At 36.8% G+C, this 15,068-nt stretch overlaps 1 protein-coding gene across 1 annotated transcript in view; it reads left to right on the forward strand.

Annotated features, from left to right (window-relative positions):
* GTF2I (general transcription factor IIi) overlaps positions 1–15,068 on the forward strand; it is a 60,252-nt gene that overhangs the window by 14,130 nt on the left and 31,054 nt on the right. Inside the window, exons 4-10 of the mRNA XM_010021666.1 lie at positions 42–225; positions 420–448; positions 1,598–1,646; positions 2,340–2,383; positions 3,729–3,806; positions 10,703–10,759; positions 14,489–14,551. Coding sequence (XP_010019968.1) covers positions 42–225; positions 420–448; positions 1,598–1,646; positions 2,340–2,383; positions 3,729–3,806; positions 10,703–10,759; positions 14,489–14,551 — 504 coding nt within the window. The remainder of the gene's footprint in view (positions 1–41; positions 226–419; positions 449–1,597; positions 1,647–2,339; positions 2,384–3,728; positions 3,807–10,702; positions 10,760–14,488; positions 14,552–15,068) is intronic.

Raw genomic sequence — 15,068 nt, forward strand, 5'->3', positions numbered from 1 at the left:
TCTTGACCTCAGAACAATCTCTTTTTAATTTTGTTCTCTAGGTAAAGCTTTAGGAAAGTCAACGGTGGTACCTGTGCCATATGAGAAGATTCAGAGGGACCAGTCTGCTGTGGTAGTGCAGGGCCTGCCCGAAGGACTTGCATTTAAACATCCAGCAAATTATGATGTTTCAACCCTCAAATGGATTTTGGAAAACAAGTCAGGAATCTCATTTATCATTAAAAGGTTATTTGCTCTCTCTTGTGCTAGTCTTTCCATTCTGGTTTTGCCCTTAAGTCCAGTTAATTTTAGTCTTTAACGAAATACATTGCAGCTTGTTTCTCTTAAACAGGAGTGCTCTCTTTTTAATGTAACACTACCAAGTAAGTTATGATGTCTTTGCTAAAATTATGGGGTTTTCTCTCTGTATTTCTACACAGGCCTTTCCTAGAGCCAAAGAAACACCTAGGTAAGTTACTGCTTACTCAGACTAAATAGAACTCAGAATTTTAGTTTAGATAGCAATATAGATACAAGATTTAGTTGTGTCGATAAAGTGGCAAGCTGTGCAGAAATTCCTAGAATGTGAGTTGCCTTCCTTATGGAACTATAACCTTTTCCTTTATGCGTTTTGCCAGGAGCAATTAATTAGAGATAAACTTTGTTCTATTGTATTCTTCGTTCTTTTGCTGGATTTGAATTTAATGTGAATTGTATAGTATCCTAGGGAAAGGAGAAGTGAACTAATGAAGGACTGTATTGCATTTTTAGAAGATTCCAAGACTTTGCAGTGCTCTGTGTTCCTATACAGAGCTGATTAATACCTCATGTTAAACATTGATCTGATATTCTGAAGTGGTGAGGTGGTGTAGTTCCTATGAGAGCCTCTGTAGATGAGAAAAACTGAGCTAGAGCGAGTGTTTTGAAATTACACAAAGATTCACGTTTGGCTTAGAAGAAATCCCTGTTCCTTTCATGGGATCATGTTGTTTACTTGCAAAATTTGTATATGTGAGGATTTGTTTTATGAAGAGGATGGAGTCTCTGTAGGAATGTAGTCAAAAAAGAAAAATTTCACTGTCTCAGGGGACACATCCAGAAGTTGATGCTGGCTTGGTAAAATTAGAAGTGTGTTGCCTGTGCCCAGTAAAAAGAATAGAGAGTGGGTAATCACAGGGATTCTGGTAATAATATATTTCTATTAAAAATGCAGGACAAGTTTTCAGTGAGTTAGATGACATTCTGAAAGCATGAGCTATTAGTGTCTAGCTGTAATTTAGGACTAAGCCAAACATCTATTGAACTACCTGTTTTAGCACTGTTTAGGTAAAAGATTTGTTTACCTTTTTTCCCCAAATTTTCACCTACCATCATGAAAAGGAGCAGTGAAAAGCATCATGAAATGTACATTTGAAGTAACTTTATACTGGTGTTGCTTTATAGATTAATAAAGCAGTTTAACAAGATCCTTCTCTCATATCTGTGAATACAGAAAAGAAGCACATATGCTTGTGAAATGTAAACAGGTTTTCCCTTCATGAAATCAGTATTACATTTTCAATTTGTATTTAAGGTAAATGGAGTGCAGGAAATTCAAAGATTGTCTTTTAACTTTCAGGAGCTCCTATGGCAGATCCTTCACAATCAATTATACCTCCAGGTGGAAGGTGAATTTAAAATTATGGAGGTTTTTTATATCACCTGTGTATTTTCATACAGTTTATCTTTCTCTTAATGTGCCTTTTCTGTCCAGCTGACCTTTGGATAATTTCTGCTTGCCTGGGATTATAAAAAGCATGAATCTGAATTTTCTCTTTCTTTTGACCATTATTTGTGGGGAAACTGTTACAAATTAAACAGATGGCAAAGTTTCCCTTTGGTTTAATTAGCCCAGTGAGTGTTCTTAATTCACAGTCTGTCAGTCAGGGATAAGTTTGTTATGGTTTATGATATGGCAGCAATGGGGAAAGGTTGTAAGGTTGCTTCCTTCCCCTTAATTAAAAAAATCCTCAAATTTTTTTTTTGTTAGTAAATGAGGAGATTATGTCTGAAATAAAAAATTGGTTAATGTAAAAACAGGGATTGGTTTGCTGTGCTTCTGAGTTTGCTTCGTATTAAATGGTAAATGTGCTTTGAATATTGTATATGTCCCAGAAATGCAGGGATAGGACATTCCTGGCAATTCCCTTGAGATAAATCAGATAAACCGAAATGCAGGAATTTTTACTTTTGTGTTCCGATTTGGGAAAAAATACTGGGAGATTGATTTTACTTGACAGCCTATAAAGCTTGAGGAACTTTCCAGAAGTGTGATACTTGGTTTTTATAATGTCAGTGTGCTTGCTTTGTGTATTTTTCAGTTGTACTCCTGTTAAAGTGAAAACGGAACCAAACGAGGATTCTGGTATGTTCAACATTTTGCCCTTATTTTCCAAAAATTGTCAGTTTCTGTTCAGAAGGCTGAAGTTAAGCAAATACAGGAAGCTTTAAGGAAAAAGCAGTAAAGAACCATCCTTTGTGACAAGTTAAAACTTTTCTTTCCTTAAAACTGTCCACTTTTCAGTTGGAGTTTTATCAAGTATTGAGCCTTGGCCAAATGTTTCCATTTCTGGAAGTGGGAGATCTGTAAAATTTTGTGGACTAAACCAGTTTATCTTTGTAAATACTTCAATTTTAAGTAGAGAAGAAGAAAGTCATAAGTTTTATTTTGTTCTAATTCAAGATTACTTTGTCCATAATGGGGAGATAAAATCTTGGTTTATTTGTTAATATTACTAGAACACTGAAAATTACAGAATTTCCTTTTTCTAGCTAAAATGGAAATGAACAAATAAATAAGAAATAGCAAAACAGGTTATTTTCTCTTAAAAAAGCCCAAGCATTCCTAAATTTCCTGCAGGTAAGACATGATCCTGCAGGCACCATCATCCTCAGTGGAGCAATGCTCAAGCATCTGCTTTGACATAGAGGCATGAATAATCCCTTTAAAGCCAATGAGACACAGGTGTGCTTAGAAATAAGCTGATGACTTTTCCTTTTGTTGGGTCAGGCTACACTGCTCAGCATTTTGTATAAGAATGGAGTTTTTTAGTCCATTTCTTTGCTCGAGTTCTTTATGCTTCACAACTTTAAACTTGTGGTTTGGGAACCCTTCATGGTTAACATTTAGCTCAACGCAAAGAGTTAACTTGAGCTTTTTGTTAAGTCAGTCCCAGACTCTTTCCAGTGCTGGTTTCTAGGCATTTTAAGTAATTGTCCTTTTGTCAGAATGTTTTGAAAGCATTTTAAGGAATGCTGTGAAGGCTTATGGAGGGGATGTTTCGCGTGAAGGAAGCAAAGAGCAGTTGAGCACTTTTGGTATTGCTCCATCAGCAGCACAGTTTGATGCAGGATGTATTCCAACTTGGCTGTGCAGACGAGTGAGCGGAGTAGTTCTACAAGTACTGTTAGCACAAATGATAAAATATATTTGATTACAGATAGCATTTGCAAGAATGCCTACTTTGAAGGGAACCATTTAATACTGAATCCCTTCTGACAGTGACCAAACTGAAACGTAATAAACCAGCAGGTCACTTTGTCACCATTGTTTTAGCTCAACAGTTGTTTGGTGTCTCAGAACCTGATCTTTATTTTTCTTTTCTTTTTTTGAATAGAGACCAACTAGGATCTTGGTGGGTGTTTTGTTTGGTTTTTAAGAATCTGATTGTTATTAGTTTCCATATTTGATTCTTTTGTTGCTTCTACAGGAATTTCTCTGGAAATGTCAACGGTAACAGTGAAGGAGGAATCAGATGATCCTGATTACTATCAATATAATATTCCAGGTAAAGATACTAGCTTTCATATGTGTTTATCTCATGAAAGTGTTGATTGCTTAAGTATTTCTCTCTCTGTGCCTCTCTTCTTATTTATTCTTGGTCATTAAACATGCAATTACTTTGTTAGGATACAACATTTCCATGCTGGCTATCACTTAAGTTATTCTGAATACCAGAAGAGCTGAAGTATACGAGCATAACCATATGTGTGTGCTTGCTCTGAAGAAGTTCCCGGAGTCTTTTGAACTGCTTGTGGTTTTTCAGTGACCTCTTTGAATAGGAAATAAACCATTATAACAATGCTGTGTAGAGCACTGATTGAATCTTATATTTGTTTTTGAAGTTTCAGTAACTTTCATAGTGTATTCATCAGTTTTCTTGAATGGAATGACCAATATGTGTTAAAATTATTGAAAGGTTTATTTAGACAAAGCATAACAACATTCCTGAGGCCTATGACTGGGGGCTCTCTGTATGCTTTAGGGTATCTCTTAGTTGCTTTGCTTCATCTCTACATACCCAATTAATACTGCATGGTAACCTCAAGAAGGAGTGGGGAAAAAAAAAAATCAGTGTTTCTGTAGGTTGACATGAACAGTAATTAAGAAGTTGTGATTATAAATGGCAATATAAAATAACTAGAACCCTAAGTTTATTATTTCAGCCTATTTGCAGTTGCCATTAGGTTAATTAAGCAATGCAAAGGAACGCAGGCAAACTGCCACGCATCTCTGAAGGATAGCTGCATGTTCATCAGTGAAGTGCAAAACTGCACATCCTTTCATTTTGTAGTATTCTGTTTTATTGAGATAATGTTTTGTGCATGTTTAGATGCAAAGATTCTTGAAACTATTTCCTAATGTGCTTTGATAACTAACTACAGGACTGTAGAATCAATATTGTCATACTGGCACATCTCAAATAGTGTACGAGCACTGTTCAGGGAGATCTTCATACTGCACAGCAAAATGTCACCACTCAAGTTGAGAAACAGAAGGTGAATTCTCTGGCATTAAGATTATCTTTTCTTCTTGTCTAGGCTCAGGGGATGGGGGGTTTACAGGCATGATACAAGGTAGTAAAAATAGGTATGTTTTTGGAGACAACCTAAATGTTGTTCCTTCCAAACCGAGTCCTGTCATCTTTTTGCTTTTCAGCCCCTTGTGGCTTTTTCTGTTTCATGCATAAAAACAATGTCAGAATTTGGCCAATAGCCCAAAGTGTAATCCAGTGCCATTTGAAAAGAGTCTGTCCTGAAATCACTTCCTTACAAAATAGTTACCCGTTGTACTGCAGCGTGTTTGTCTGAGCTAAAAAAATCCCATTTATACAACATGCTTCCATAGTGAAGTCTACGCAGTGGGGGGAAAAAAATTCTCTTGTCTTTTGGAGAACTCTAAATTTAAATCTTCTGATTGGCGAAGAGCAATTTGGATCTCGTTCAAATAAAATGGTGCTCTCTTAATAACTCCCCCTTTCTTCCTCCCAGCGTAGTCCTCCAAACTTGCATTTAAAAACGAGATGAAACTGAGTATATTGGTAAAAGTAATGGGGTGCTGTGAGCTAAAAAGAGATGTTATGTCAAGTCAAGCTGCCTTCCCTGCAGTAAAGCAGCTTCACCTTCATTTCTTCGAGATGCTACCACTCTGATTCAAGCTAAAGGTTGTACAGCTATAAATTCAAGAGCAATGAGGGGTTTGTGTGTACGATGGTGCTGTGCAGAGAAGTGAACCTTAGAAAAGTACAGTTATCCTTGGAAATGACGCAAATCTGCCCAAACATTGCCTTTGTAGAGACGTGCTACAAAATAAAGAAAATGGCTAGGGTCATAGTTCTTACTAAAAATACCCTCCAGCAAAAGCTGGGCTTATCGATCTGTGAGAAGAAACCACTTAAATGTTAAGAGAGCAGCAATCTACTTGGGGCTTCCAGGAGAAAATGATCTACTGATGACATTTCACAGTTTTTTGTTTTTTTTTTTTCTCTGAGTATTTGCTTCCTCTCACAGGTCTGAAATGCTGACCAAAGTACTCTGCCTGAGTGGCACACAGAATTCTCCTGTTAATCAAACAGGGGGAAAATTATACCTGTAGGTGGACGTTCTTTTAAGCTCTTATTATCTTGTAGTAGGTTGCACCATTCAGATGTTGCCATGAGTTAATCCTGAATTACTAGATATAGAAATGTTTTAGTAGTACACAATAAGAAGACTGAGAAATAGGGACTTTAGACATCAAAAACTTCATGTGGGTGTTTTGACTGAGCGTATTAGGGCAGTTTTCCACTAGTGGGCACTATCACTAGTAGTGGCAGTGGGTGGTTTTTTCCAGTATCCTGGGCAAATGTGAGGGTCACTGAAGTGTTAAATGCTTTTTCTGACACCAAAGACAGCCTCTTGTGGAAGAAAGGCCCCAGATTTTGACTGTTGACTAGGTGAGAAAAAGGACTGAGCAGAGATCTGCAGAACTAAATAATGCATACTAGAGCATTCCAGCTATCACAGTTAATACTCCTGCATGTACCTTATCTGTAAGTACCAGTTACAGCTTTTATGGAATGAAACATTAGTTAAAATGCTGTTTCTTAGGTTAGTTTTTGAAATGTGGCTTGGTCCTTGAACTGTGGTTTGTACTATTAGATTAAGCATATTACTGTGCTGTAGGAATAGATCTGTTTCTATGGCTGTTGCAGAGGGATAGCATTGATGTGTTTTGCCAGAGCTCCAGACCAGCTGGGTGTGTTCAAGGCCTGATCCCAAAGCCAAGTAGAGGGCATGTGTTCTGTACTGGTTAATGCAAGTACATCCTTGTGCCTATAAATCCTCCTAGCTTGTCTACCAGCTTCCGTGCAGTCGGGGCTGTTCAGCTGATGCATAAATGGATTGGACAGTTACAGACATGAATTTTGGCTTCTTATTAAAAGGCTGTCCATAAGGCCCAGGCTATCTTGAAGAGTTTTGATGGAAAAAAAAAGGAGGTCAAAATACCAGTGCCAGAATGAGAACAGCTCTGAATCAATTAACAGAATAGAATTAAGAGCTATATTTATTTCTTCACCCTCCACCCCCCACTTTACAAAGTAGCAGAAATACATTAAGAAAATGCCTTGGGGATATGTACCACCTTCAGTCCTCTTCATCAGTGAAGGAAGGCTTTTTGGAGACAGAGCCCAAGCAGAACTGAGTAGTATGCTGACAAAGGGCCAGACATTTCCTGAAAGAGGCTTGTTATCCTGTGAGTTTTGTGGATGCAAGTCTTCAGTTGCCACTGATGCCTTGAAGTTAAATCCAAGAGAACAGGAAGTGGAAGGAAAGAGCTGTATGCAGTGCGTCCTGTGAATTGGCTGGTTCAGCTTGTAAACCACAGTCTAATCAACTGACTGATTTAGCTTATAAACAATTTAGAAGTGAGTGAAAACTGCCTAGCATCTCTTTAAGACACTCTGTGGTTGAACAGTGCACTTGGTTTTGGAATTTCTGGAAATGTTATTGAGGCGGTTAAAATCTAGGACATTCATCCAAAACCAAATGAGATTAAAAATATCTTCTGCTGGGAAAAAAACCCAAAATGGGAATGTAAACTGTGTTTTTATTCTCTCTCTGGAACGTTGAAATTCATGAATGCCTTTTAGTATGTCTCTAACAACAATATACTTCTCTTCTGAAGATCTCCTAGAATACTAGAAGTAATATCCATTTTAATGGGTCTAAAACTGTAAAGCTAGGCTGGCAGTACTCTAACCACCATAGGGTAAAACTCTGCATGTAGATACTATCATAAAACCAAAAAATTCCAGGGAATATATGAAGATGACAAGAAAGCACAATGTTGTGCTTCCTAAAGGTGTTCTGATACTACTCTAATAATTACATATTGTTCATAATGTTACTATATGTGCAGCCAAAAACAAAGACCCAAAAAGTGAGCATTGCCTAATCCATGAGATTATTAACCTACATTCCCTCTGCCGAGTGGCACAGATTTGACTGTATGGACATAATCCACTAGAAACTGAGGCTGAGAGATTTGATCTCAGTGTAAGTAAACGGTTTGTGGTGGGTAAGCAGAAGGAATAGCTGAAACTGTCAAGTCTACTCTTGTTTTTAAGGGAATTGTTAGAATGTGAAAAATGACATGCTTGTAACGGGCATTTCAGAAGTTTACAATTTCTGGCCATAGCTATCTTTTACAAAGGTTTCACTGCGCTGCAGAATCCCAGCCCAACTGCATGATTTGGGTGCAGTGGTCTGTTAGGTATTTATCTGCTCATGAATGACCAAGTTTTAGTGTGTTACAGAATTTCTTGGTGTCTGTGTTGTGTGGTGAAGTTGGCTGTTAGCAGAAGAGTGTACTGGGTACTTTTACTGATGCAAGGGGATATTGCTTAGTTCTGCCTGCCAATCTTAAGTTCAAACTCCAAGATGTAACCATACTGCAAGATTTTACTTCTGGTGTGTCCTGTGGTTTTAGTAATTAAATCTCCTACCTTTGTGCCCATCCTACCTACTTCAGTGGAATTAAGTTCTTCTTTCTTGAGTTTGTGTCTTTTTTTTTTTTTTTCCTTTTTTTTTGGTGACTTCCTCATACTTTTATTCCTAGGTGGAACTTCTTTTGATCTGGTTACCACTGTAATTGGTTTTTGCTTTTCTTAATTATGTGATGTATGTGTATCTGCCTGTTATGTGCATCTGCCTGTTACGTGCATGAATGCAGTGAAGTGGAAATGTATCTGCTTTTGTTAATATCTCCCAGTGGTAGGAATATCAGAGTTCTTTTAAATTGAATTTTCTAGTCTTTACTAAATGAAGGTAGCAGACTATATTAATTTACACTATTTAATTTCTGAAACAGTTTTTTTTCATACTGTTTTTTCCTGTCAAAGCTTCATAAAACGGAAAAAAAATGAAGTTTCATCAAATAACCATGTGGATCACTTTTAAAAAAATTTGATGGATCTACTGTATGTACTATAGTTTTATTGACATCAAAGAGGAAGGGGTGCTTAATCCCAAGGGCTGCAAACCGAGGAAGTGTATTCTTAACTAGAGAAATCTTTAAGTTTGAATGTGTCAAAGACTCCTATTTTTCCTTTATTTGTGTCACAGCGTGTATTAGGCATGAAGATAATGCAATATAGAGAATACTGCCAAATGTGTAGGTAAACCAACCCTGACAGGATTTCAGAATTAAGGGTTAAATACAAAAATACGTGCTTATAAGATACGTGCTTATAATAGGATGCATGTTTCTTTGTGTCAGTGCGTTATGAATTATAATAATTGCATGTTCAGAAGAGTTCTTAGGAAATGATATACCCAGCTGGCTGCATGCATTGAACATGCTTATTTAAATAAAAGCAAACTGAGTCCACAGGGATATTTTCCAGCGCACTCAGGTACGCTCTGTTCTGTTCCCATTTGCCCATAACTATTGCAGGTCACACTATTTGGGTAAGAATTTCTTCTCGTGTGGTCTAGAGCACCACCAGTGCCTCTGCCTTCTGCCCTGCTCCTTTTTCTCCTCCTGCTTTTCCCCATCTTTGGACTATGGTCTCACCTGTGTCAGTACTGCTCTTCCTGGAGCAATGTTTTGAACCAAATCAGGTTGCTTCTCTGAATTGAACAGAGAGATAGGACAAAAATCCAAGCACCCCTCAGCAACGAAAAAGGGGCAGGAGCAGATTAAAGCAGCACTTAGTGAAGAAATGAATGGAAAATGAAGATCCTCGTATAGGTTACTCACTTGAAATCCTGTTAATTCAAAATTCCTTTGAAAATCTGAGTAATCAAATTAGGCAGGGCTATCTCAAACCAGTATTATTGTAACCACCTAATAGTCACAATTTTGTTTAATCCCTAAATACTCATTTTCTTGAATAACTCATAGTATTGTGTATGTCTCCAGTTGGTTGAAATCCTTATGAAGTCTGATTGTGACAGTATTTTCTTGGTTACTGTGCATATGAAATGGAGTGTAAAATATTTCACTTGCCTTATTAGTTAACAATAGCTTTTATATTGTGAAGCTATTTGTATTCATTGCCGATACACATCTACGTCTGAAGAGCTGTAATTTCTGGGGAGCTATATGCAGATTGCTTTTGCAAATGAACACAGAAATGTTCATTCAGATCTGATTTACAGAGAGCAACTTGTCCTTCAGTTCCAACTAGTCCTAATATGACATTCCTGTGTTCTACACACAGGTTAGTTTTACATACCTGTGCTATTTTTGTGGTATAGAATGGTCCTCTGCTCAGTGTGAAGCCATTTGTGCTGTAATAATTCACTCTTGCAATGTAACTTCAGGAGCACCACAGCATTAAGCAGTTGGATTTTAGGGGTGTTAATTTCATCTTTTAAGTGTTGTTTGTGTGCTGCTTTCTGCAACAGCCTCTTTAAAGCAGTTGGTATGTAGCCTTCAAAAGAGCTGCTGTGATGAAAAGAAAACAACCTTGAAGATTCTGAAATTATTTTAATCTCTCTGAATTTGTCTATTTAATGTTGGTAGAAATTTTAGAGTAAAAAAGGACTCCCTAGGAGTACAAATTTTAATAAACAGGATGAAGATTTAGCTGATTAAAAATAATTGGAAAAGGGCAGAACCGTAGACATTTCGTGTTCTAAGTAAGTTTATTAACACCAAAAAAATTGAAGACCTCCCGTGCTGCATGAATCTCTGACTGTTCAGTAGTCAAGAAATGCACACACCTCAAGATGTTTATTTTGTTGGACTGTATAAGTAAGGATTTACAGACTTTTAATATTTCACAGAGTCTTTCCAAAGTTCAACATTACAGAAAGTATGAAACAAGTATGTGATATATTCAGAGTTATTTGGCAAATTCCTCTATGGACTGAAAAAGTGTGTTTGATGTCAGATATTCTCTTTGTTCGCAAGCAGGTCCTTCTGAAACATCAGAGATGGATGAAAAAATTGCTCTTGCAAAAAGTTATACAGGTAGATCTTTTAATTGTATTTTTCTCACATCTGCGTTGGAAATTGAATGTGTGAGTTTCACTTTCGAGGGCTTTCCTTCCTTTATTTGAAGTAAGAGTTAGAGTACTGGAACTTAAACTTCAACAGAAAGGAAAATTAAATTGCCTTAATTCTCACGTGTCCCAGTAAAGAGACATACAGAAAGGGAATCTCATGTCTTTCCTTTTTAAATTGGAAAAGGAACATCAGGTCGATCACTCTAAAGTGTTAGTAATTTGTGTGGAATGATATGTTTATCAAGAAATTCAGCCTGTTTCATAATTGATTATAAGGTTTAATAAACCTCTGCTTATGTATTATGAATACAACTTGATTGTTTCATTCAACTGTGTGTGAGGTGAACAGACACATGGAGAAAAAAGTACATGGAAAGTCTGTGTTTAGTGTAAGGAGTTCCTTACTGGATCTGAACAGTAGCTTAAATAAATTTGCCCCCAAATTGTACGTTTATTTTAGCTTCTTACAGTTTGCACTAAAAATACTGGTTTGCCCACCTGCAAACACTAGAAAATACTAATTTGTATTTCAACCTATGAATGTCTTTATGAAGTCAGAGTGCTCCTGCTCTTAAAAAGTTTTAAGATTCAGAAATTGAGCCTTCTGTATTTTATTCATGTGGACATTATCATTCTGGATTTTTTTTGCTTATGAAAATCCTTACTTTCAGTAGTTGATGTTAAAAGTTCGTTTTCTATTTTTATTATGGTATGTTTTGTACTTTATATTTGTCTAAAGGAAGCCACCAGGGTTCCGATTGCAGAGAAGGAACAGATGTGGAAATACCAGTAGAAGGTTAGAGATACAAAATGTTTTTTCATGAGAATAAATTAACGTCATTGGATGCTTTTTTACAGAAATATTTGAAAAGATGGCACCTTAAAGTTATACATCTCCAACTATTCTCTTTCCCCATTTCCACAAGGTTGGCTTTGGGGTTTTTTGTTTTGTTTTGCTTTTAACCTCCCAAATCATGCCACTCTGCAGCTCACTACAAACAAGTTGTGATAGGAGTTGTCATTCTTTTAAATCGTAAATTGTGAGGTGCTTGTCACCTGGCTTTAATGTTTTGACATGATGTTAAAAGGACATCATTCTGCAGTTTCGTTCTAAGCACCTAACTTAAAAACCTGAGTCATGAGTATTTAAGGCCAAGTTATGCTAGCAGCAATACTCCTTCTTGCAAATCCCGTTAGTTTTGCTTTGAAGGTAAATATCACCATAGTTAAGGGTACCATTACATGAAATTTAAAAACATTTCTCTTGATAAAGGAGAAAGTTCTTTGCCTTTGCTGATTGCACTGCAAACTCTACTTATTTGAGAAAAAATAATCTAGGTACTTTGTTTTTCTAAGCATAATGCCATGAGCTTTATGCCTGACTGTGAAGAGAGAGCCTGAGGAAAGGAAGGTGTCTTACTAAATGGCCAAGACTCTGACTTTGATTTGATTTTGACTATGTAGAACTTTACAGCTACAGATTCTGAGTGTTAGAACATAGATTTGTTACACACCCCTTTTTCAAATCTGTTTTTCTTTGCAAGTTTCTGTAAGAGATGTGCTGAAAGTTGCACTGTTTTTGCTGAGTAAACTTGTTCACGTAGGTTAGTATTTATGAGAAAGTCTATAGGCAGTGGCTAAAAATTGCAGGTAACAGTCTAAGTGAAATTTCTTTTGTTGTTTAAATAGAAAGTCTTGTCTGGGTTCTGTAAAATGAAATTATTTGTTGCTGATCCTCACAAAAATGAGTAAGAAAGAAAAATCAATGACGGTGTTTGGATTTTATGAAGTCTTCGGTGTATGTCATAGAATAGTTAGGGCTGGAAAGGACCTTAAGATCATCTAGCTCCAACCCCCCTGCTATGGGCAGGGATGTCTCACCCTAGACCATGTCACCCATTCTTCTATTATTAAAGAAATACATATAATAAGCATTTAAAGTTCCTTCGAAAGTTTGCCTGAAAGCTACAGCCTGTGATGCAGAAGATTTGCAGAGATGATTTTCTGCAAAGAAAAACAATAGAGGGATGTATGAACGTATCTTTTGGTGTATATCACTGGGGGGTTTCACTGTTTTTCCCCTCCAATAACCTTGACAAGATGGTGAAAAAAGAAGTGACAAAACTAACAAGTGCCTGGAATCCCGCAGCTTAGTGGTCACTGATGAAGGTGTCTGAGATCTCAGTGACATTGGATGAGTGGGGACATGGTGTGACTGAAATTCAGCAATCAGGTTATGTGCATCAAAATAAATTGGTTTAACCTGAATGAAATCACATTTAAGAAACTGGAGGCAGTGCCAGTGAGTGACAACTTTTAGAACTGTGAAGTCATCTGCTGCTTAAGAGCAGCAAAAAATACCTAGTGATGATAATGCTTCGTTTAAAAACCAAACACCTCACTTTAGTGTTTAAACCAGTTGGTTTAGTATGATTTCAGAAGAAATGTCCCATCTGGGAGTTTTCTTCCAGAACTTAGTTGCCATCTGCTTAGATATATTTACACGTTTCTCTTAATTATGACTTTCTCAGGGATTTGTTACTGGACTAGATGGACCATTTCATAGAAATGGAATTTTCATTTGCCAGGCTTTGTGGCTGTTTCTGAATTTCCAGAAGTTGTATTTCTTCAATTTTTTTTATACTTTTCTGATGCTCTCAAAACCAGTTCTAAGTAATCAGTTGATGTGATAGTAATTTTTATGACCATAGTTTCTGTTCATATCTACTAAAAGACCATTGCCTCCTTATTCTTTCCTTTTGTTGTGCTTCTTATTTGCTAGTTATCTTCCCTATTACTCACTCAGATCAAAACATCATATTGTGTTTTCTATGAACTAGATGATATATTAGACATAGTGCAAATATACTACAGTTAAGGTGTCTCAGTAGATACTGCTGAATCTCTACTATACACAACATCATGTGTAAGAGCCTTTGAAACTGAGATTCCTTCAGACTTGCCCCCAAAGTATTATCATACTTCCAGCTTACAGAGATCTGAAAGAAGATATTCTTCAAAATGCACAAGCACAGCATCACTCTGCTAGGGTAATTTAAACATGTACCTTCATACACTGCTACTTAGTTGTGAAATAGTTTCCAATGCAATTAGCTTCATTTTTTCAAACTTTACTACTGTTAAAGTGCAAACTGCTCTTTCTCCCACAGCGCATTGATAGGCCTAATCCTGTTTATTACGTTGGTGCAGACCGCCCCAAAGAACCAGTGTGATCATGAATTTCCCTCTCATTTTTCGCTGTTGGCCTTGCAGCCTGTTATGGAAATCATTATAGTGCAACAATTACTCATTAGTATAAATGGTAAAGAAATACATCATCTGTAAGGGCATGCAGCCTTGTTTATATTTTCAGTAATCCTTGATAACAAAGAGAAAAATATTTATAATTGTATTAATCCTGTTAAGCCAAGAATAAGGAATTTCCTACTGTCATTAACACCAACTCTGCACTGCTGCACACAAAATTTAGCAAGTATAATCCCCATATCCTTACCCTTGTCTAGAGTTGCTTAAAGGCTTGTGGTAGAATATCTTTGCTCCTATTTTTGTTGCATGCTGTGAATGCCAGGGGCTTCCTTGACAAGTGCTAGTTTAAACACAAAATCACGGAGGGTTTGGTTATAAATCTTTTCTGTGTCCATCATTCAGTGGTCCTGGTTTTTCCCCCCTCCAGATTCCTCCCAGCATGTCCCTTCAGAAACAAGTGAGGATCCTGAGGTCGAGGTCACCATTGAAGGTTAGTTCTCCAGTTCACTGATTTCAGTCCATTAAGCATTTTTATGTCCAAAACATGTTGTAAAATGCCTGCATTACTTGGCACTGTATAAACAGGATTATGTGCCAGTGTTGACTCCAGTTTGGATTGCGCAATGCTTGGTAAACTTAATCCAGTCCAGAAGTTTTGTAAGACCACAATATACTGAAGCATATTGGACTTACTGGGCTGGTTTTGAAACGCATGACAGAGATTTGCATCTTGCACATACATTTCAAGCACTGGTAATGAAGAATACTCATTATTTAACATCCATTAGTTTAGATTTTAAAAATATGTTGCAACATTCATTCTGAAGAACATGTTGCTTTATAAGCACACTGTACTTATGCAAAATTTCTAGTTAACACTAGCTTCTGGGAAGAATTGTACCAAACTAGAAATGGTGTTACAAGTGGTATAAGAGAAGCTTCAATTTATTTGTCTAATATCGGTAAATGTAAGATAAAAACCTTTATACTTACTGCCTCTCTTTCTC

This window comes from Nestor notabilis, unplaced genomic scaffold (genome assembly GCF_000696875.1).
Source record: "Nestor notabilis isolate BGI_N333 unplaced genomic scaffold, ASM69687v1 scaffold29, whole genome shotgun sequence".
Classification (NCBI taxonomy): domain Eukaryota; kingdom Metazoa; phylum Chordata; class Aves; order Psittaciformes; family Psittacidae; genus Nestor; species Nestor notabilis.